The sequence below is a fragment of the Elephas maximus genome, chromosome X, assembly GCF_024166365.1.
Source record: "Elephas maximus indicus isolate mEleMax1 chromosome X, mEleMax1 primary haplotype, whole genome shotgun sequence".
NCBI lineage: Eukaryota > Metazoa > Chordata > Mammalia > Proboscidea > Elephantidae > Elephas > Elephas maximus.
The window spans coordinates 37,992,261-38,015,747 of NC_064846.1; the positions used below are offsets into that span (position 1 = coordinate 37,992,261).

General features: G+C 41.7%; 1 protein-coding gene across 2 annotated transcripts in view; it reads right to left on the reverse strand.

Moving 5' to 3' along the window:
* Positions 1-1,084: 1,084 nt before the first annotated feature.
* Positions 1,085-23,487, reverse strand: part of LONRF3 (LON peptidase N-terminal domain and ring finger 3) — a 38,697-nt gene continuing 16,294 nt past the window's right edge. For both annotated transcript variants that reach the window (XM_049871227.1, XM_049871226.1), the window contains 6 exons: positions 14,392-14,506; positions 11,707-11,828; positions 9,672-9,830; positions 8,853-9,015; positions 7,723-7,872; positions 1,085-4,860 (listed from right to left, as the gene is read on the reverse strand). In XM_049871227.1, the coding sequence (XP_049727184.1) occupies positions 4,705-4,860; positions 7,723-7,872; positions 8,853-9,015; positions 9,672-9,830; positions 11,707-11,828; positions 14,392-14,506 (865 nt within the window). In that variant the 3' untranslated portion in view covers positions 1,085-4,704. The remainder of the gene's footprint in view (positions 4,861-7,722; positions 7,873-8,852; positions 9,016-9,671; positions 9,831-11,706; positions 11,829-14,391; positions 14,507-23,487) is intronic.

A 23,487-nucleotide genomic window follows, 5' to 3' on the forward strand; every position in this document is an offset into this window, starting at 1 on the left:
ACTCTTTTAATGGACAAATTACTTTTCACAGAGACTGTCTATATCACGTTGTTATTACAACATAGATGAGCTGAAACTTTTTTTGTACAGATTTTGATGAAGGGAAATTCTAAAAAGAAATCAAGCATATAGAGGTAGTTGAAGAGCAATATGGGGGGAGCATTTTCTTAATTCCCCTTCAATTCATTACAGTGCAAGAGTAAAATGGCTGCTTAACAAACAAATACAATAACAAACACATACACATCTGCCACTGTTTAAATGGCTTACTTGATATTTTAATCCTGGCATTACTGAGAACCTGCATAAAATGATGAAACTAGTTTACCTAAGATAAGCCTATGATGCCACATCGACCTATTTTCTCTTTTTGTTGTTTACTGTTGTTGCGCTGACAATAACTGCTAATCAACTTGTAAAATGGTGCATAAGCTACAGCGTTGCTGTGTAAACTTCAGTTAATCACATTTGCTGCAAAAAATCTTTAAATGGCTACAGAGTCATGGAGCGAAAGCTTTAAAATGACAACCAGGAACAGAGATTACAGGCACTTCTCTCTGAAAGTTAACTTAGTGAGCGTGTTTGGAAACACTCATTTGTAAGCAAATATTTCTTCATTTAAGCTCTGGATGTGTGTAACCCAGACTATTTTAACAGTTGAACAGTGTGATATGTTGGAGCTATCATTGTAAGATGAATTGAATGTGTACATGATGAATTGAATGTGTATATGTTACATGGCTCTTTTTCCTTCCTTTTTGCTAAACTCAGGAAGGGGCATAAATTGGAACCTATACAGTTGGCTGCATTTCAGAACTGTCTCCACCATACATCAAAACCTCCTTCCACAGGCCAAAGAATGGGCTGAAAACCTGCCCTTTGCCATTATTTGGGCTACCTTCCATTTGCATCATCGTTACACACCTCTACCATGATTCTGCCTTGGTAAACGGAAACAGATGCGAAGTCAACATGTTGGGAACTCTAGGAATGAGTCCCTGAATAAAACGCCCATCTTGAAAATGGAGGTGAGGTGGGGTAGCACTCCACAATGGATTCCAGTCCATCAACAGCACTCTATCTGTTGACAGTAAGAGACCTCTGGGTGCTGTGACCTAGCCTTGGAGCTCCACCACTCCAGTGGCCAGTCACAGGGGATTATCTGAGCTCAGGCCAGATCCACAGGCAGAGCTGGAAGTGCTGCAAGTGTGGTGACTTGACTAGCCCCTTGCTGCTAAGGCAACACCGGGCTAGAAGCAGTCAGCCTCTGGAAAAGGAAAACTGTTTTCTCCAAGTTGCCTACAGAAAATTAGGTTTTTCATTTTCTACATTTTGCTGGTTATTAGCTAGCAGCAGTAGTACGGTACAAAGCAGAAAGGCATGCTATCTGCCCGGTACCTGGTTTATATATACACACATATATATACATATCAGAATCGATTCGACGGCACTGGGTTTTTATATACATAAAATAATCTACTAGGAAAAGACTGGGTCAGTCATGATAAACAGGAAAACTAACCAAATAAACAGCACAATCTAACAAGGGGAGAGTCTTGTCCTTCTGGTCTATATTTAGCTTTGTGTCTTTTCAAGCTGTGCAGCAGAACTCATTTACAAGTGTTCAGAATGTTCATGTCCAATTCAAGTACATCCCAAAGAAAGCCAAGGCTTGGCCTTGCATACTGCCTCACACTGCTACCGAAACAAAGTCTTGCTCTACAACAACCCAAACATGTATCTAGGCTACTGAGAGAGTAAAGTGCAATTCCGGCTAGCCAAGACCTACATTGGCTGCAGTTGGGTACTCACTTACCAAGGTGAAGCCTTCTCTGATGTGGAATTTTATTAAGAAATCAAACCTCCCTTTCTACTTAGATTAGTAGAGATGTGTTGAGTCGTCGAATTTTCCTGAACTTGAAATTTCTCATTGTGACCTTCCGGGATTCCTTGGTGATCTGATTACCATGGCATGTTTAACAAAATTCTGTGTAATGCAAACTATTTAGAAATACTAAAAATCTGCAAAGTAATGGGTTCAAGATCAAGCCTAGCCTCTTACTGATTGACTATATTACCTGGGCCAAGAAGTACTGAACTTTGTGGAGCCTCAGTTTTTTCATCTATAATATGGGAATAAAAACTGCTCTCACAGGGTTGGTGTGAAAAATAAATGATTTAAGGAGCCCATGTGTGTGAAGGAAACCCTGGTGGCATAGTGGTTAAGTGCTACGGCTGCTAACCAAAAGGTCTGCAGTTCGAATCCGCCAGGTGTTCCTTGGAAACCCTATGGGCCAGTTCAACTCTGTCCTATAGGGTCGCTATGAGTCGGAATCGACTCGACGGCACTGGGTTTGGTTTTTTGGTTATGTGTGTGAAATCACTTGGCTTAGTACCTAGTAGGCAGTAGGTTCTCAATACATTTTTGGTGAATCTGTTACTTTTGGACAGCATTGAGCAAATACCATGAACTAGGCACAAAAGTCATAGGTTGTAAAATCCATTCATCATGGCATGGCCATGAATGTCAACCTATACATTTTGGAGAGGAGGGAGTAATGAGCTGGCTATTTTAATTGACCTAGAGCTTAAGGATTCCACTCTATCAGAAATTCTAGACCTCCAAATAAAATTATTTTTTAGACTTACTGAGATGGGAAAAGTTTGCTGGCATGTTCACTTTCCCAAGCAGTCATGACCCTCCCCCACCAAAAAAAAATTATCTGTCAATCATCAAGTTATATCAATCATCAAATCAGTAGTCTGCATTTGCCCAACCACGTATAAAGGGGCTAGCAGTGGATACTGCATGTAAAGGGAATGTTTTATGGAAATGCAGGAGCCTGGTCATATTCTGCAACTATGAATAATAACAGCTATTATTTGTTGAGTGTTTCCTATGTGCTAGGCACTGTCCTAAGCGATTTACATATAGTATCTCATTTAATGTTCATAGCAACTCCATATGCCGAATTTCTCACTACCATTTTATAGATGAAGAACTTGGGGTTCAGAAAAAGATCATTTGTTTTTACTTATGTAATCTCTTTTATATCGTCTGAATTACCTCGCTCTTACTTTTGTTTCTGGCCCCAGGTGGTGATGGTATAAATCAGACTGATTACTTGAGGCATTAACCTCTCACCTTAACACAGCAAATGGGCTGTGAGTGACTAATATCATTGCAGATGTCCAACATCACATAGGGGGAGGATAATTGTACCAACATAACAAACGGCACAATTCACTTCTTCTCTGCCCTGGTCTTTTCACTCTGTCAAGATAACACTCCCACACTCCTAGTATTTTTCCGGTTCTCCTAACACTTAAGGAATCAAACTTGCAATAAGAAAGTTAAATAAGTGCTTACTCTTACCTCCTTACCCTCTATTTTTTCCCTATACTGAAATCTTTGGCTCCTTGCAACCAGGAGAAAAGGCAGCGTTTAGACAAAATAATGTTATTAACTGCCTGGTTCCTTTAAAAAGATTTGTAAAGGGTTCTATCCTATCTGGCTTTAGAGTTTTAAATCCAAACAGTCCTTCATAAAAAGTGTTTCCCCTCATGGTAGCCCAGGTCTTCATACTCAGAACCCTGAGAAGAGGTAGGGTATGGAGGCTACTTGGGCAAGGCTGTGATGTACCAAACCGGACGCCATGCCCTCTGAAGGGTTAAGTATTATCCTGCCTAAAACTCCATTCTTAACTGCATTAGGAAAAAGGAAATACACTTATAATTAGGTCGCTGAAATAGATGCTTATAAATATATTACAATAAAAGATACTCCTTTGATTCAGCTCTTCAGTCCAGAAAACTAATTCCTTCAGTCTCGTTCTGTATAACACACAGAAAAATCAAGTATCTTACTTTACTTTGGCCCATTCCACAATCTATACGCCAAAATCCTATAAGTAGCTTATATTGTTGAACTCAAACTGGAAAAAAAAAAGAAAAGGAATCTGTGAGGATAGATGATAATCTCAGCAGAATTCTGAACTTCCTTTAAACATTCAATTGGACAGACAGAAACATGGTCCCAGAACTGGGATCAAATGCAGTAAAAAATGGTTAAAACAAGAACTGCACATTTCTAGTATTGTTACTTCTCCCCCACCCCCCCAGTCATTTGTCCACAGTAAACCACACCAATAAATAAAGCAACTGACTTTTCAGTAATGGACACTTAAATAGTTACAAACATACATGTATAGAAAAAAGGATACAGTAGTGCAAAAAATAAATTACTAAAACCGAAGGCTGAAAATTATTTGATACAATGCTGTATAAAACCTGACCCATTTGGAATGAGACCTCAAGTCAGTGAAATAATGCAGCAACGTTATTAGTATCTTTTCTTCACATTTCAACCACACAGTCATTCATCTATGAAAGAAAGAAAATTCAAGCTAAATCACTTCAAACTTTCAGAAAATTTTACGGAAAAAAAATTTTCCCAGGCTCTTAAACACCTCAGCTGTCCATGTAGTAATGTGGCATGTCAAAAACATCTTGAGTCATCAACTGTCAAACAGATCACATACTTTTGGTCTTTCTGCTCAATTTATCCCTGTGAACAACAGCGGGGTAATACCTCTGTTTGATATTCCCTTCTGGAAAGATGTTATTGCAATTATATACATTTACAAGACAACTCCCCTGGGGTAGTGGGGAGGGTGGGTGCTCCTCTTCCACAATCCACTTTTACTAGTTTTGAGTTCGGGATATAAAAGCCAGGACTCGCCGAATACCATTCAGTCTATCCTTTAAGGATCTCATCGCTAGGAATGGGAGCTGCGCTCGGCTTTCCAATGGGAGAACCGCTAATATCCACCAGCACCAAGCTGGACCATTTGGATTAATCTGCAACACAGAAACACAATGAGTTCACCCTATTTTCGTGAAAGTGACATCAGTCTGCAGATTTCCAAAGCCTCTAGGTAAACATCCCAGGTGGAACTGCTTCTGTGTGTGGCAGAGACTAATTGCCCCCATATCTATTTTCTCCTTATTTTAGCTGGGCATGTAGCCACCCAGAATAAAGACTACATTTCCCAGACTCCCTTGCAGCTAGGTGAGGCCATAAGACAAAGTACTAATGAGATGTATAAGGAAGTGATATGTGTAACTTCTGGGTCATGCTCTAGGAAAGGAGCATCTGCTGTCTGCCTTCCCCTTTCCCTTTCTTTCTCCTAGCTAGAACATGAACATGGTGATGATCAGCCTTCTTCAGTCAAGATGAGAGCAACCTTCTATGGATGATACAGCTTTGTGATGAAGGAGCCTGGGTCCCTGAATGAGCTCATGGGAGAGAGCTGCCTCGGTGGCACAGTGGTTAAGCATTTGGCTGCTAACCAAAAGGTCTGCAGTTTAAATCCACCAGCGACTTCTTGGAAACCCTATGGGGCAATTCTACTCTGTCCTGTAGGGTCGCTATGAGTTGGAATTGACTCAATAGCAGTGGGTTAGGAGGAACACTGGCGGCGCAGTGGTTAAGCACTTGGCTGCCAACTGAAAGCTCTGCAGTTCGAACCCATCAGCCGCTCTGTGGGAGAAGGACCTGGCAATCTGCTTCCAGCCTAGGAAATTCTCTGGGGAAGTCCTACCATCATATAGGGTCACTATGAGTCAGAATCAACTTGATGGCACACAGCCACCACCACCACCCCTCTAGGACTTATGCCCTCTATGTGTCTTTAAGCTACAGTTATTTTTGGTATTTACTAAAGCAGACAAATCAATATCCTAACAATACACCATGTCTCCTAGCCAGTGTAATTTTATGAGCTGGAATATCCACTACTCAATCTCTTCCGTTTCTAAGACTGTTTAGGTCTCTCTGTCCATAATTTTTGGAAGGTTGGTTTTAGAATAACAGAGAACCACATTCTGGTCAAGCCATCAATACCTGGGATTCTTTGGTCTCAAATTGGTTCATTGGATCCTCCCCAAATCCATGACCTTTTTGCCTCTCTGAATCGTTAGCTTCACTTAGATTCTTTTTGTTCCTCACTGTAGCCTGTACCATGTTCTCCCTCCTATTCTCAGCTCTGTATATTAGAACTTTCTTTTCTAAGATCCTTAACAAAGATATTTAAGCTGCTGTTAGTATTTGAGGGTATTTCTAATAAACCTTCTCCTGAGGCTTACAGCATTCTTATTAGTGGGACCACTGGGGCTGCAGCACTGACTGGAGCAAACTGGGTGGTACTTTTTTTTTTTTTTGCTGCTGCTCCTGCCAAAGCAACATAATGACAGTTTTTAATAAGAAATGAAATGAAACCTAAGATTTCAGATTTTTGTGTCACTGAGCCCTTATGACTCACACTGTGGCATCTGTGTTTTCTCCGAAAAATGCTGAAACCATTGTTAATCTCTATCTTTTGCCTGACTCGGGGAGAATGCTTCCCAGGTGAAGGGGGACATTAAGCTTGATCAGGAGCTTTCTCAGAGCTATGCTGTAGGCCTGAGTCACAGCAGCCCACAGCCAGGAGCTGGGTCACTGGGAAGCACTAACTGGCCTTTCTCCCTTCAACACTCACGATGCCTTTGTGTGGGGAAAAGGAGTCAGCTTTTTCGCTTTGGAGAAAGCAAGACACTTCAGATCATTAGGGAACAAATGGGTGTTTTCGAGCCTCAGCATGAAAGAAGCAGAGGGGACATGAGAGACCTCCTCATCCACCTCTCTCATTTCAGAGATGAGGGAAAAGCTGAGGAAGGGAAGGGACTCACCCAAGTTCACACAGCTAGAGAGGCAAGCAGGACCAGTCTTCTGGCAGAGAAGACAGAATATGCACATTCAGACTGTTCTATTGTGAAAGAGTTGGGAATGAGGGTAAATAATGAATTAAGGAAGTTATACAGGTAAATCGTATAGGACAGCCAGCTTAGAATATGCGGAAAGGTGATGGTGGGGAAATACTTAGGCTATCTCCAGCTGTGTCCTAGAAAGAAAGTATTCCGTAAAGTGGAATTCCCTCAAAGTATTTGGTGGTTTATACCAAGCAAGCAAAGATTGGTGAAACTTAACTATCTCCATTTTCCTGGAGAGCTCCTCTTCTGTAGCCTGATCTCCAAAATGGACCTATTCTCCCAGGAAATAGACTGATCCAGTAGAGCCTGAGGAACTGCTTTGTAACTCAGCCAAGGGCAATTTAGAGACTGAGTCAGCTTTCTCTGGACTTGGTCACCCCAAATGAGGTCACTAAAAAGATTCTAGACCTGTAGGGCTAAGGTGAATGGGTCCGGGCATGAAAAGTTTCTGTGGTTTCACAGTTGGAATCTTGTAAGGTAGCTGCCCTACCTCCGAGCTCCTGCAGCAATAGGGGAAACAGTTATGAAGCTTTCTGGAAGCTTTGGTCCCAGCTCCCAGGATAACCTTCTCTTAAGCCCTGGCCTCGGCATGTATCTTGTCATCCTAACACTTTACCATGGTGTAAGTCTGGACTCTCACTGAAGGGTCTTCTACTGGTGGTGCCTATGCGCCTGTTCTCTCACATGCCTTCTCTCTCAAAACCTGACTTGAATTCAAATTCCTAAGGCTTTACTTTACTTATCCCAGTTCTGACTGGGATCCTTTTGATTTCACCCACGATGTCCACCGCCCAGTCAAACAATACCAAGTTGGATCCATCTTCTTCTCTGCACTTGCAGACAGCAATCACACAGCCATCTAACCACAAACCCTGGTGGGGCAATCCATTGTAAATAGAAATTTTTATATACCTGGGGATCAGTATCTTTCTCTGGCATTGGACCAAAGTGATGGAGTATCCGATTCTTCAGAGATGACTTGAGTGAATGAAACCACAATGATGCTTGCTCATATACACAGTTATGTAATGTCATCAGCTCAGCATAATCTTCTCCCTGAACCTAGAATTATCAAAGTTGAAGTAAAGCATTGTGTATCTTCTCCATCACTCCCAGAACCACTTTTGGCACTTGACTCTGAGCATCCATCCTGTCTCCCTAGGGAAGGGTCACTCATCCAGCTTTGTCTTACATAGTATGGGGAAGGCTCCTCGGCCAGATGTGTAAATACTGCTGGGGGTGGAGGGAGGGAAAAGGTTCAGCTGGGTAAGTTAGCTAAAACAGCAAGACCTATAGAAAACCAGAGATTCTAACTGGCCTGAGGGGAAGGGTGCTGTTAAACTATATTATGCTGATGTACACCACTGCCCTTTTCATTTTTTACATCTGTTTTCCCACCACTCACTAGGAAAAGAGACAGGAATATGTCTGTGCCTCAGTGTGTAACTATCTCTCAAGCCAAATACATTTATCCATTGATCCAATATTTATAAATCTTGTACTCTGCAGTGAATGCAAATATAAACAAACATGGGATCATCTACGTCTCCTTCCATTCATTAGCTCAGAAAACCAAGGATTAACTGGACGTGCAATCTTTCTACCTCATGGGATGATGGATTATAGGGAAGGGCTCTTAGCCAGGTGACATATTTGAAAACACATGCATCTGTGCATCTATAATTGTCTCAAAATAAAAAGTCAAATAAATAAATACACATATGTAGATCCCACTCCAGATCTGTCCCTTGGTACCTCTGGCAGGGACCTAAATCCTGGGCTAAACGAGCCCTAGGGTTGGCCTAGGGTAGCATTTCTTACACATGAAAGCAACTCAACAGATAAACAGGGAGAGCCAGGACAACGGTGCCCACCACCAGTTTACAACTGAACACCAACCCGGCAGCATTTAATGTTGCCGCAGTAATTTAGCAAGGCATCCCAAGGCCCCCAACAGTTCTAAGATATTCTTACACCATCTTTGTATACCAAGTTACAGGGATATCCTGGCTTTGGGATTTGGATCGGATGGCCACCCTTACCTTTTGGTCTTCAATGTATTCAATGTCAGCCGTGTTGTAACCATCCCGCTGACCCTGATGGAGCACCTTGAAGCGCCTCTTGCCTATGCTGTCAACCACTGAGCGGCCATCAGCAAAGAATTGAACATTTCTAATCTCTAGGATGCAGCCATATTCTGCAAATCTGTTTATTGAGAGTGGAGTTAAGAAAGTAGATCCTCGATAAGTTCTGTTTCCTTAGCCTTGCCCCTAGCCATTTCTGTAAACCCATGATGTACCGTCAAAGGACTTCTGACAATTTGCCCATCCCAGGGTTTAAAACTACAGTTACACAGCAGGCAGTGCTGCCTGCATGAAAAACAGCTACCATTTACTGAGCACATACTACATGCCAGATACTATGCTTAGTGTTTTATGTGCGTTAACTCATTAATCCTCTCAACAAACCCAATGACGTATGTGCTATTATCCTACCCACTTTACAGATAAGAAAACTGAGTCACAGAAAAGTTAAGTAACTTGCTCAAGGTCAAACTTACTCCAAGGCTGAAGCCAGAATACAAAGCCAGGCTGTTTGGCTCACAGGCTCACACTCTTATAAAACAAGTTTTATAATATATACCACCTGTTTAACAAAAAGACTAATCCTGGGGTTCTTTTAAATAGGCAGCCTCTCAGATGGTAACCTAGGGGCTGGAGGAACCCTGACCTTTACAAATGCTCATGTCTTGAGCTGGCTAAGTTTCATGGGCAGTGCTTCTCTGTCTCCTGGGAACATCCCAAGGTAAAAACAAACCCTCTTCACCCAACTTCCTTTTACTTGCTTAGCTCCTCACTTACCCTTTAACAGGATCTCCAAGGCACATACCGAACTGTCTTGTGCCTGTCTCAATGCATCTACGAATCATCAGACGGTAACAAGGCTCAAAGATGTGCAGGGGACAAGGAACGGTGGGATAGGCCATAGTACACACGAAAATAGGCACATTCTTATTTAAGCTGTCAGAAAAAAGTAAATCACAGGGTCTCAGAGCAATGAGGTGGAACACAAAAAGGCTGGATAAACATCACCTGTGGTACCCCAGGAAAGAAGCAATGACACATCAAGTTTTGATGCCTAATAGAGAAATACTGAAATGCAACTGATACTGTGGGCTGAGTCCCATTACCTGGTGCAGAGGTTAGCCTAACGGCTAAGACATTAAAATTGGCATGCAATTCCTACACGTTCTAATTTGGCTCAAGTAGTTCTCTAATATCTTATCACTGTGGATGATATTAATTCCTCACAATTTTTCTTTCTTTCATGCTCTCCACTCAAAATGATCTCGTCAGGTGTTTTGCTGGCAGTATGGGGAAGGGTAGTGATGGTATAACTAGACCCAGCTCTCCAAAGGGATTATGGGAAATTCTCTGCAAGGTACCCACGGGCAACTCAAATTTGCAAAGCCCCCACGGACTCTGCATAGAAGGCTGGGGGGAGGAGGAACAATAGGCAAAAGTAGTCTGCCCCAGTGATGCTCAAACATTCCTGCGCCATCAGAGTCACTGGGGATACTTAAATACAGATGCCTGGGCTACTGAAATTCCAGAGATGCTGATCCAGTAGCTCTGGCACTGGTACGCAGGAGTCTGCATTTCAACGAGCACCCCAGGAGATTCAGACATGCAACCCACTGGGGAGCCACCAACCAGGCCAGCGTCTCCTGTGTCACTGTCCTCTTATTTGCCTAGCAAATCCAATTCAGGAACATCTGAACCTAAAAATAATGATAGATATGAGACCATCTGGTCAACTCTCAAAAGGATTAAGCTTAGGATTCCTTTAAGTAGAAAGTCCCTAGTATATTCTAGTGTTTGTTAATAAGACATTAAATAATATTGAGAAGAGTTTTTGCATAGACACAAGGCTAATGAATCAGAAATAAAGATAAAGATGCCCTGAGTGGTTCTACTGTAAGTCAAAGAGAAAAAAGGACTTCATTTGTAAATTTTCAGGAAAACACGTCATTCAGAGTAAAAGGTACATCCAAAATGGTGGAAGAGTTTAGAAATGTTCTCTACAGCTTGAGCATAAAACCAGAATAGCTTCTGCCATCAGAAGCCTCGCCTCCAGAATCCTGAGAGGAGTTCTGTTCCACTGAGGATGGGGGGAACGAAGGGAAGCAGTATGAGAGGCAGAGATTAGTGATTGCCTCCTGCCTTTTCCGCTAAGTGAGCTCCTCTTCCAGCCAGGCAGAGATCCTGGAGCCCCACTTACGTCTCCGTCCCTATCCTTCACCTCTCACACTACCTGTACATGGCTTACTATGTACTACCTCGTTTGATCTTCATAACAAGGACATGAGGTAAGAACTATTATTATCCCCAAGCTACACATGAGAAAACTGAGGCTCAGAGAAGTTAAGTGACCTGCCAAGGGTCATGAAGTCTACTCACTTTGTGGCAAAACTGGGTCTTAAGCCTAGGCCTGGCTGATACCAAAGGTCTTAATCTACCTGTAGCACCCCCTCAGGTATTTAAGACAGTCTCTGGACACCTCTGATCCTTAGGTTCTCCTGATTAAAAAAAAAAGCTACTCGAATTTACTGATGCCAGTGACACACTGTCATTAGCGCCAAGCTGTGCCCTGGTCAATGGTTCAGCTCATGCTTCTTCAGTGGTGTGCCGGTAAATGGGAAACAACTAGCTCTCTGAAAGAAATAAGCCCGGGTTTGTAGCATCTGCCAATTTCTATGGTGTAAATACTCCCACCAAGGTCAATTTCACTCTATTAACATGATATTACTGAATGAGGAGGGTGGAAGAGAAGCATATATTCAGCTCTCATGAGCTGGTATGGAATAGAAACATGCATATATATATTTATATATACTTAGAAAGTTCTTCCATTTCTTCTTCATAGAGCCTCCTTCGTTCATTGAGTTCTTCAGGAAGGAATTTAGCTATTAGCTCTTCCATTATTACAGTTTTGCTGTATTTTCTTGATGCCAAGCACTGTACAGGAAAGAACAAGCAATTAGATACATGCGGTCATTGGAAAGACACAAAGCACTTCTGATGTAATCAGAATAGTCAAATGATCCACATATTAGAGTAACTTGGAGCCACAAATTAGCAGCTGATAAGATCATAATGTATAAATTCTCTGAATGTTAGAGTTCAGTTTAAAAAACACATGCTATGAATTATTTTTAGAATTAGAAAAAATACTTTAACAAGGAAAAAAAACGCATTGAAGGTTTAAAAGTCTCATAGCTTTCCTGAAACAATGAAATTGAGATCAATGCTCTTGTCAAAAAAGAAAAAAAATATATATATATACACATATATATATATATCCTTTCCTTATTTCTTTCTGGAAACCCTGGTGGTGAGTGGTTAAGAACTATGGCTGCTAACCAAAAGGTTGGCAGTTCAAATCTACCAGGTGCTCCTTGGGAACCCTATGGGGCAGTTCTACTCTGTCCTATAGGGTTACTGTGAGTCAGAATTGACTCAACGGCAATAGGTTTGGTTTTTTGTTTTTTGTTTTTTTTTTTTGGTTTTCCTTCTTTCTGATTTGTGTGTTTACCAGCTCACAGAAATGGTCTCTGGGATGTGCTGAAAGTCAGTGATTACAAGGTTCAGGAAACTAAAAAGCAATTTTGATCACTGATCCTTTCCTGCTATGCCCCTACCCTCACCCCACACCAATGTCTGGCTTCTGAATATTTTAAGTCTACACATTTTGTTCTCCTCTAAAAAAAAGCCAAAAACTGCTGATTTTGTTTGCTTGTTTTGTCTATTTGCTTTTTAAATATACCATCTAGTTATCACTGAAATGGTGTTATACACAGGGATCTGTAAGTTGTGGGTATTTAACGGTGTGAACCACCAGACAAGGGGAGTTTCAACAGCAGAGGCACCCGCTTGCTCGCTAATGAAAATGATCTCTACAGACCCAGCAGGGGGAGCTCCTGAGTACAAAACTGCTTGCTTCAGATCATGTTTTTCCTTTCCCAGTGTGGGCTGTGTCTGTCAATTCTGTAGTGAACGTGACTGGAATAAGATATTTATCTGTCTGTAAAATGGTGTGTGATCCTGTGTGAATACACAGAGATAAATGAGCCTATCTTCTAGCCCCTGAGTCCAGGACCCCACAGTATCTGCCTCCAAGATGCCGTATCAGTCACTACCATCCCCTGCCTATAGGAGAATTAACTGCTTTGACTAGGGTCCCAATCTTTGAAGAAAAGTAGTGACTCAGAAACTGGCCAATCTGAGAAGGAGGTGACCTCTCAACTGATGCTAAAACAAAAAACCTAGGAAAGACGCATACTGAAATGTTAACAGTGGTTTTCTCTAGGCAATGAGCATACGGGTCGATTTTTCTGCTTTCTGCTTCCCTTAATTTGGCAGTGTTACCACTATGCAAACATATGATTTAAGTAGTTACAAAGACCATGAGCTTCTCACTTATAATCAGCCCAGCAAATCCCACCCCTTTGCCTAGGGAAAGGCATGGCAATGACCCTCTCCCCAATCCCAGTACACACCCTCGAAGCTACTCTTGATGTTTATTTTCATTTCATTCCCTGAGTTTAAATGTCAGGGTATTGGCAAGCTCAATATGTGACTTCTCTGGACCTATGTTCATTTACCTAGAAAGAGTCTTGAGTCCCCAGCCTCTCCTCAGGGATGAAGGGGTCAAGAAACAATAATAAAAAAACCAAACCCACTGCCATTGAGTCGATTCCAACTCATTGCAACCTTACAGGACAGAATAGAACTGCCCCATAGTGTTTCCAAGGAGCAGCTGGTGGATTCAAACTGCCAACCTTTTGGTTAGCAGCTAGAGCTCTTAACCACTGTGCCACCAGGGCTTCAAGGAACAATACTGGTTGTAAAATGTGGCACACAAGCCCCTGAAGGAGGGAAAACAAGGTAGAATTCCCAGGATCTTTTTTTTTTTTTTGCTATAGAAATTCTTTCAGGGCCACTTGAAAAACGAAGGTGGGGGGCTGTGTGATGAATTTTAGAGGACCTGAACATTTCAGAGCTTTTGAAGTCGCCAAGTATCTGCAAGTAGGTGCAGTGGCTCTCCAAGGGTAAGACCAGGATCACACTGAGAGTCTGTGAGGTTCTTCTTGGGTCCTGAAAGCTGATTTCTTTAAACTATGGAGTAAACATCAATGATAAGGGGATTTCAGAGCTTATCTAGCCCAAGCCCAGAGAGGACAAAAGATTCATCCAAGATTACAGTGAATCAGGTGCTGGTATGCTGGGATTAGAATCAGGATTTATGTTTATCATCTGACTAGCTAATTACTTTTGTTTCCAACACACATTAATTTCACTACTGGCAGTTTATAAAAAAGGTAGATGTTGCCTCATTTTCCCGAAGAACTTTGTGGAGAAGGGAGAGGGTGGCTGTAAGACAGGAAAAACAGATGGTCTGAGGAGGGTATTTTTCCCTAGCACAATGTAGTAGCTTCTGGGATCCTGCTGGACACTCTCTTAGTACCTAACTTCAAATAAATTAACTCAATGAAGAAAGAAATAAAAAAATTTTTTTTACCTGTAAAAGACCATCTTTGCACAATGGACACTTTGTGTTGTGATCTAGGCATCTTTCAAGGCATTTTAAGCAAAAGGTATGCCCACAAGGTGTTGTAACTGGCTCATAGAATAATCTGAAATTTAGGAATCCAAAGGGAAGAAAACGGCATTAAGATTTAAAAAAGAGAGAGAGAGAGAGAAGGCTACTCAATGTTAAAGCTCTTATAGCATTGTTTGGAAAATCCAGAGGGGTCTTTCTTTTTTTTATTGCTGCTGTTATTAGGCTTCAGGAAAGCATCTGCTTTCCATTTCAGAGCTGGATTTGAAATAATGCCTTTTTTTACCATTTAGGGTATAGCTAGATGATTTCTGTAACATTAGTTCCAGTCAGTCTCTTCTGGGGCATCCAGAGTGCCCCCCCGCCCCATCGTCTGATCCCAGAAAAAGAGAGACTCATGTCCGGCTTGTCTGAATAGACCCCATTCTAAAATTATTTTGGCAACCTGTTCACCTGAGTATATGTAAACAGACAGATACACACACACACATGCACATGCACTGATGCCCTCTCCCCCACCACACACACACTTATTCATTTAAGCACTTCACATATTACCAAGGAAAAATGATTTTACTTATTTGCTAGCCTTGATTCCTTTTTTCACCTATTTACTGCCTAAAGGATCTTGAAATTACACCTCTAACAAATACATAACTGCCTTTTACATGGATGGATAATTTTCCTAGAGACAGTTGAGTAATATCATTAATGTGCTACTGAAATACACACACACACACACACACTCCAACGAGAACCTATTTTAACTGCTTTGGGGAAGCTGGATGTTTTCAAAGCAATCTGGGGATCCTTTTATAAAGCTGTTCTGTACGTTCGGAGATTCGTGGACTGACATCAGTTAAAGAAAGGCTCACCCGCAGCAGGATCAGTGGGTGGGGGTAGATGAAGATGATAGCTCAGAAGTGGGGCTTGCACTCACCAAATGGACGAGTACAGAAAGAAGGGAAAGACGCCTGACCAGCCCACTTTGACCTCACAAGTGTGTTCAGTCGAAAGCAAGAGGCAGCCAGCTGCACAGCTCCCTCGTGTGACCTGGCGGTGCACCTGCAGCCCAGCCGGCACCGCCAGGCTGAGCAGAAGAATCCAAACGTCAGAGCGGAGAAGCACTTGACAAGAAACTGAATTCACCAACTCAGAATGAAACCGAGGTCCAGCGGGGGAGAAGTTGCTTGTCTAAGTGGACACAGCCAAATGTTGGCAGATGGCAGTCTATCCGACTTCCACTTCCAGTCCTGTGCCTCTTCTATTAGAACAGTGATTCTCAATCACTGCAGTGCATCAGGATCACCTGGGGAGTCTTTTCTTTAAACTGCTTTACTGGCGTACAATTGGCGTGCACTAACTGCACATACTTAAAGTGAACAATTTGGTAAGTTTTCACACAGGCACACATCTATGGAAACATCACAATTAAGATGGTGAACATACCCATCGTCCCCTAAATTTCCTCACACCTCTTTGTAAACCCTCCCTCCTGCCCCTCCCCACCCCATCACCACCACTCCGCCCCCATTACCTAGCGAGGTTTTAAACAATACAGATGCTTGGGGCCTCACCTGCAGAGATTCAGGCTGGTTGCTCTAAGGTAAGGCCCAGGCAGCAGGGGTTTTTTTCTAAGGCCCTTCCTGTGATTCTGGAGCCCTGGTGGCCCACTGGTTAAGCATGGCTGCTAACCAAAAGGTCTGTAGTTGGGATCTACCAGCCACTCCTTGGAAACCCTCTGGGGCAGCTCTACTCAGTCCTATAGGGTTGCTGTGAATCGGAATAGACTCAACGGCAACATGTTTGGGTTTTGGTTTTTCCTGTCATTTTAATGTGCAGCCACGATTGAGAATCACCGTATTATGCAATTGTACTAATGTCTGCACAGGTGAACCTTCTGAATTGTTTCCAAATCTGATTATCACAATCACTTGTGGAGCTTTCCCAACGATACACATAGCTGAGTCCCACTGGCTAACGTCTGTGATTCAGTAGGTCAAGGCAAGGGGCAGAGATCTTATATTTTTAATGAACCAGTGAAGGTCTGGCATAGGAGACAGGCTTTTAATATATTCACTTCTCTGTACTTTTTGATTTTTATCCTGTTTTAAAAGTAGTTCATGTATTCAACAAAATTAATAAATTTTCATTGTTAAATTTCAAAAAAAGTAAAAATCATTTTCAAAAAAACTGTGATGGAGGTCCTAACCAGTGCACAAAGACAAGAAGAAAAATTAAAAGTATGAGAATTAGAAAGAAACCAAATCTTGCATTATTCATAAATGATATAATGGTGAACTTAGAAAATATAAAAGAATCTACAAAATGATTTTTAGAATAACAACTAATAGAACTGGCGGAGTTGCTAGACAAATATGCATATACACATACATACACAATTATAGTTGTATATTACAGCAACACACTTTAGAAAATAAATTTTAAAAGATTACATTTACAATTGCTTTTAACAATGAAGAGCCCAGGAATAAAACTAACAAAAGTTGTCCAAGGCCTCTGTTGAAAACAACTACAAACACCTCATTGAAGAAAAGTAAAAAAAAAAAAAAAAAAAGACCTAAAATGTCCCAATAAAAACCCCCACAGGCTATTTCATTTGTTTGTTTGTTTTTGTGGAACTTGACACGTTGATTCTAAACTTCATATGGAAAAGCAAAGGGCCAAGAACAGCCAAGACACTTCTGAAGAGCAGCAATTGGAAGGACTTGTTCTATCAGACATCAGAACTAACGATGAAGGAGCAGTGATTAAAACAGGTGTAAGACTAGCACGAGGACACACGAACAGACCTATGGAATAGAACAGAAAGCCTAGAAATAAACCAAGACCCGGATTCTTGATTTGTGATAAATATGGTACTGCAAAGCAGTGGGAAAAAGTACAGTCTTTTCGATAGTTGCTATTGGGAAAACTGGATATCCACAGAGGGAAAAGTGACATTGGGCCCTCCCTCATGCCATACACAAAAATCAATTCCATCTGGGTTATAAAAATGGATGGGCAAGGCAAAACAGTAAAGCTTTTAAAAGATAAAATAGGGGAATATCATCATGACTTCAAGGTAAAAAAAAGTGATTTCTTAAACGAGACATACACAAAAAAACTATAAATAAAAAGTTTGATAATTTTGACTATATTAAAATTAAGAACATCTCAGTTCATCAAAAGATGCCATTAAGAGTGGGGGAAGGCAAGAGACAGAAAGGGCCACATGAACCAGAGACTACATCATCCTGAGACCAGAAGAACTAGATGGTGCCCAGCCACAACCGATGACTGCCCTGACAGGGAACACAACAGAGAACCCCTGAGGGAGCAAGAGAGCAGTGGGATGCAGACCCCAAATTCTCATAAGACCAGACTTAATGGGCTGACTGAGACTAGAAGGACCCTGGTGGTCATGGCCCCCAGACCTTCTGTTGGCCCAGGACAGGAACCATTCCCGAAGCCAACTCTTCAGACATGGGTTGGACTGGACAGTGGGTTGGAGAGGGATGCTGGTGAGGAGTGAGCTTCTTGGGTCAGGTGGACACTCGAGACTATGTTGGCATCTCCTGTCTGGAGGGGAGATGAGAGGGTGGAGGGAGTTAGAAGCTGGTGAAATGGACACGAAAAGAAAGAGTGGAGGAAGAGAGCGGGCTGTCTCATTAGGAGGAGAGTAATTAGGAGTGTGTAGCAAGGTGTATATGGGTTTTTGTGTGAGGGACTGACTTGATTTGTAAACTTTCACTTAAAGCACAATAAAAAATTATTAAAAAAAAGAGTGGGGGACGGTATCTGCAACACACATGACTAGCAAAGGACTTGTATCTAGACTATACACAGAGCTCCTGCAAGTCAGTAAGACAGACAACTCAATAGGAAAAATGGGAAAAGACTTACATGCGCCACAATACGTAAAAATTATTCATCCTAATGTTGTTTATGATATCTCAAAACCAGAAACAACCCAAATATCCGTCTATAACAGAAGTGGTAAACAGCTATAGATCCATACTGTGGGATACTATATAACAATAAACATGAACAAACTTCATCCAGATGCAATAACATGGATAAATGTTCATATTGAGTGAAAGAATCGAGACCAAAAGAATATACACCGGATGATTCAATTTACACAATGTTAAAAAAAAAAAAGAAGAACAGGCAAAGCTACATTATACGGTTTAGAGCTGCACACAGGGGCGGTGAAACTATGAAGAAAAACAAAGAGCTAACAGTCAAGACAGTGGTTTTGAGGAGGGAAGCTTGTGACTGAGAAGGAGCAAACAGGCAGCTTCTAGGGTCCCAGCAGTATTCTATTTCTTGAACTGAGCGGGGTGACGTGAGCATTCTCTTTACAATATTTTGTTAAAAGAATACACTCATATTTTATGCACTTTTCCACTGTGCAGTCTATTACAAATTTAAAATGTTTTTAAAAAGTGTAATTTGCAGCCTGATTTGGGAGCCACTGCTGTAATCTAACTACTGGAGCAGCCAAACCAGAATATTTCACTTCAACACGGGCTTATCCTCAGTAGCTTGAGCCCTGTGAATCTGCGTTTTATATATTATTTGATGATGCTAATGATGAAGATGACTGATGAATCTGCACCTGCAACCAATATTCAAAACTACTTTTCCTGAGAATTTCACAATTGGATCTACTGTTCATTTAAGAATGTAATCCACATAATAGCACAAAGCTATAAACTGGCTAATTCATTGCAATAAATACTGACATTAAGTGAGCAGATGAATGAAACATACAGAATAGCGACACGGCAATCTCTTCGCAATAGCTACGATTAAAATGTCTCCAATCTGAGTGAACAACCAAGAATGCTGCCACAGATGCTGCATAATTATTGCTTAGTAATAATTCAAGGCGCAGATGCTTAAAAGATAGCATCTTTCAAAACTCAATCCACTTGTATATTCAGGGCTACTCTGTTACTCCATGGTATTTTCAATCTCCTCGTATGCTGGACAATGAATAAGGAAGACCGGAGAAGAACTGATGTCTTTGAATTACGGTGTTGGTGAAGAATACTGAATATACCATGGACTTCCAGAAGAATGAATAAGTCTGTCTTGGAAGAAGTGCTCCTTGGAAGTGAGGATGGCAAGACTTCAGCTCACATACTTTGGACATGTTATCAGGAAAGTCCAGTCCCTGGAGAAGGACATCATAATTGGTAAAGTAGAGGGTCAGAAAAAAAGAGGAAGACCTTCGATGAGATGGATTGACACAGTGGCTACAACAATGGGCTCGAGCATAGGAAATATTGTGAGGATGGCGCAGGACCAAGTAATGTTTCCTTCTCTTGCACATAGGGTCGCTGTGAGTCAGAACTGACTCGAAGGCTCCTGACAACAACAACTCTGTTACTCTGCAAAGGCTGACTGGATAAATCGACTGGCAACAGATGGAATATACTTCACTTGCTATCTTGGGTGTGTGTGCACTACTATTTTTCATATAAATTAATTTTATATATTAATAGGTGGGAATTATGATTGGCTCCATCTTACTATTAAAGAAATCAAGACTCAAACAAGTTAAATAACGTGCCCAAGGTCACACAGCTAGCTAATAAGCAGCAAGGCTTGGGATCTGACTCCCAAGCCCACCTTTTTTCTCCACTATATGACCCAGCCATGACTACGCGTATGTTGTTGCTGTGTGCTGTCGAGTTGATTTTCAACTCCTAGCGTGCCCATGTGACACAGTAGAACTGCCCCATAAGGTTTCTTAGGCTGTAATCTTTATGGGAGGAGATCGCTAGGTCTTTTCTCCCACAGAGCCGCTGGATGAGTTCGAACCACCAACCTTTCAGTAAACAGCTGGGCGCTTAACCATTGCACCACCAGGGCTCCTTTTGACTATGTGTATATCTAGATCTAAAACAGACATCATCCATCTACAGGTAGCTGCACACACTCATACACATACTCTTCTCCCTCCCTCTCTCTCTCTCTAAAGGTAGGTATAGATACAGATATTCTAATTCCTCTCCCTTTTATTTACCACTTTAGGTAGTGATTCGGAAAACACTTCAGGGAAACATTTCTAAATCACAGCAGTGCCAGATTTTCTCACAAGAAAGCTTTTTACATTGCCACAGTGACGGAGTAAACAATAGTAATAATAAATGCTTTCAGTTAGATGTCAGCTCGGATAAAATGTTTGGCTTATCTGGAAATAGCTATCGTTTCCCACCAGTTACATCCTTGAATTGTATTCTTTTGTTGTTGTCAAATGAGAGCAAAGAGAGAAAGAGAAGGAAGGAGGGAGGAAGGGAGGAGAAGGAAGGGAAGGAGACAGGAAAGGAGGAACAAAGAAGAATGAACTCCTAACACCCAGCTACTTGAGTGCATGAAATTAGGTTAAATATGAAGCTGCTCTTTTCAATTGACAAAGAGGTCACTGGGCCATTAGGTAACTGGTTCAAACATCAAACATTCCCATTTTGCATCTCAAAATATCCTTGCAACCCAAGGCAGCACCAGAGGTGCCCCCCAATGGCTAGGGTACTAGCTGAATCTCAAAGGAGGATTTTCAGTCATTAAAGATGGAGGGGCAGAGTTCTGACGTGTTGAAATTAGAGGATGTCTTTCCTGAGCAGTGAGTCCCTGGGTGGTGCAAATGGTTAACATGCTTGACTGTTAACTGAAAGGTTGGAGTTCTGAGTCCACCCAGAGGTGACTTGGAAGAAAGGCCTGGTGATCTGCTTCTGAAAGGTCACAGCCATTAACCCCACGGTGCACAGTTCTACTCTGACATACATTGGGTTGCCATGAGTCAAGGTCAATGCAAAGGCAACTGGTTTCCCTCAGCTGAGCTCAGAGCTCTCCTAATCCAGCAATGGAGACTAGAAGATTGGAAAGTTCCTCATTAATGCAACCTCCAATTCTTGTCCCATTCACTCTTTCCACCCTTTTCCCTGTGGGCTTTACAACTTGCTCCTTATTGTCTCTCTAGAATCAGAATAGATAAATTCACACTCTAACTTGTCTTTCTACCAATCAGCACCATAGGACTAGATGTCATTCTAGAAAGTTGTACAGGCAGTACAAATTTCTAGTTTCATAACCAGGCAGACTGAGAATATTTCTACCCTAGACACCCTCTTTCAAGGTCACACGAGGGTAATAATAGAATCTAATAATAATCCTAACAATAATAGAAAAGAAAAAAATTAGCATTAAAGAGAGGTAGAAACAAGAACTTTTTCAAATCTGCAATAACGCAAGCCAAAGCAGGATGTGAAAAAGACTGTCAACATCTGATCTCTAACTTAGAGACAAACCCTATTGGAAGAAGAACTGCATGCTTCTGACCAAAAGTTATGGTTTTAAGAGCCTCAAGATCAGAAATGCTGTCTAGACTTGGCAGCTTTCTTTTCACCATAAGCAGCTAGAGTCCGACTAGATCTATAGCAACAGCTGCTCTAGGCAAAGATGGGCTTTTGTTCTGAAGTCTCACTTGGAACAGGGGGAGAGGATAAGGGAAATGATGGCTTTTAAACTCAGAGAGTGAGCAAGCTAGAAGGGGGTCTTATTCTGTTAGTGTTTATTTCTTGGACCAAATTTGCAATCCTTTTCCAAAGCTTCCTGCTGAGATCAGGGACAAACAGATAAAAAGGAGAAAGGAGAAGAAGGGCAGGAAAAAAAGAACTTAAAGCTCAGGAGTCTCAGTCCTCAAAAAAACACAAACAGGGTGAGTCTGTATGTTTGAGTCCATGTCCCCTGGATGTTGGGAGGAGTGTTCAGAAGGATAAGAACAACAAAGACCTGCTCTTTCTGAGTAAGCTCAATCACGTCTACCCAAAGTCTGACAGCTGAAAGTCCATGGCTCATATCACATCTGCTTAAGGCAGAAGCCCATTTCTCTGCTTAAAAGCAGAGCTTCTCTATCTCATACATTCCCTCTGGCACGACCCCCTGCCACTTCATTGTGAGGTCTTTAGGAGGGGTAAGGAGCAGAGGCAGGTGGAAAAAGGGAACTGGTTACATAGCCCATCCCACTCTACCCAACTCCACCTAAACAAACTCCTGACAGTATAATGGAAGGCTTTCTTGTTTGAGGGCTTCTACATTCCTTCTGTTGAACTGTTCCTTATCAGGTCTGACCAAGCTCACGAGCAAATCTGAAAACTATAATTTTTTTAAGAAAGAAAAAGTACACATTCCAACTAACTGCTTCCGTATTCATTGTGGTCCACACAACAAGAGAAGTCCTTCAGAATACAAATACATGTGATTGATAGGGCAAGCATGTGTGCTTGTAAAGGGCAAGAAAACATCTGAGCATTCTCTGTTGGCAGGATTCCACTACGTGGTGGACCAAAAGACCTTTCTTGGCACCTTTTCTCCCATATCTTCCTCACAACCTTTGTACAAATATCTCAGCCTCCTTTTAACGCTCTTTTGAAAAGCAGAACTGTTTGAGATCTACCGAAAGTTACGGATCTTATCCTGGAAACACACATACACACACACATACACACGCTTTTACATAGAACTTCAGGGAATTCATAGATCTTTTAGAATCCACACATAGAACTTCCTCAAGGGCCCATGGACCTGAAGTTTAAAACCTCTGGTCCAGAGGGGACAATAGTTAACATTTACTAAGTAAAAATTTACTATATGACAGGCACTATTCTGTGTTTTAAAATAGATTTTCTCAATCATCATAACGAATGTATCAGGGTAGGTACTATTGTTCTGTTTTCCTTATGAGAAAACAGTGGTAGAGACTATAACTTTCTCCAGGTCAAACAGCCAGTAAGTGGCACAGCCATGATTGAAACTCAGGCTGTCTAGCTCAGAAGCCCCTTCTTTTAGCTACCAAGTCACAGATGTGAAATGTAACAGGTGAAAATGTAAAACTTTTGTATTTTACGTGGTTACACAGACCATGAGCACAGCTACTTTCTTTTTGAGGGAGGGGGGATGAACACAGCCACTTTCTTTTTGAGGGAGGGGGATAATATGCCTTGCCAGAAATCTGAGAACATAGACAGTGTGGCACTGGGTGGA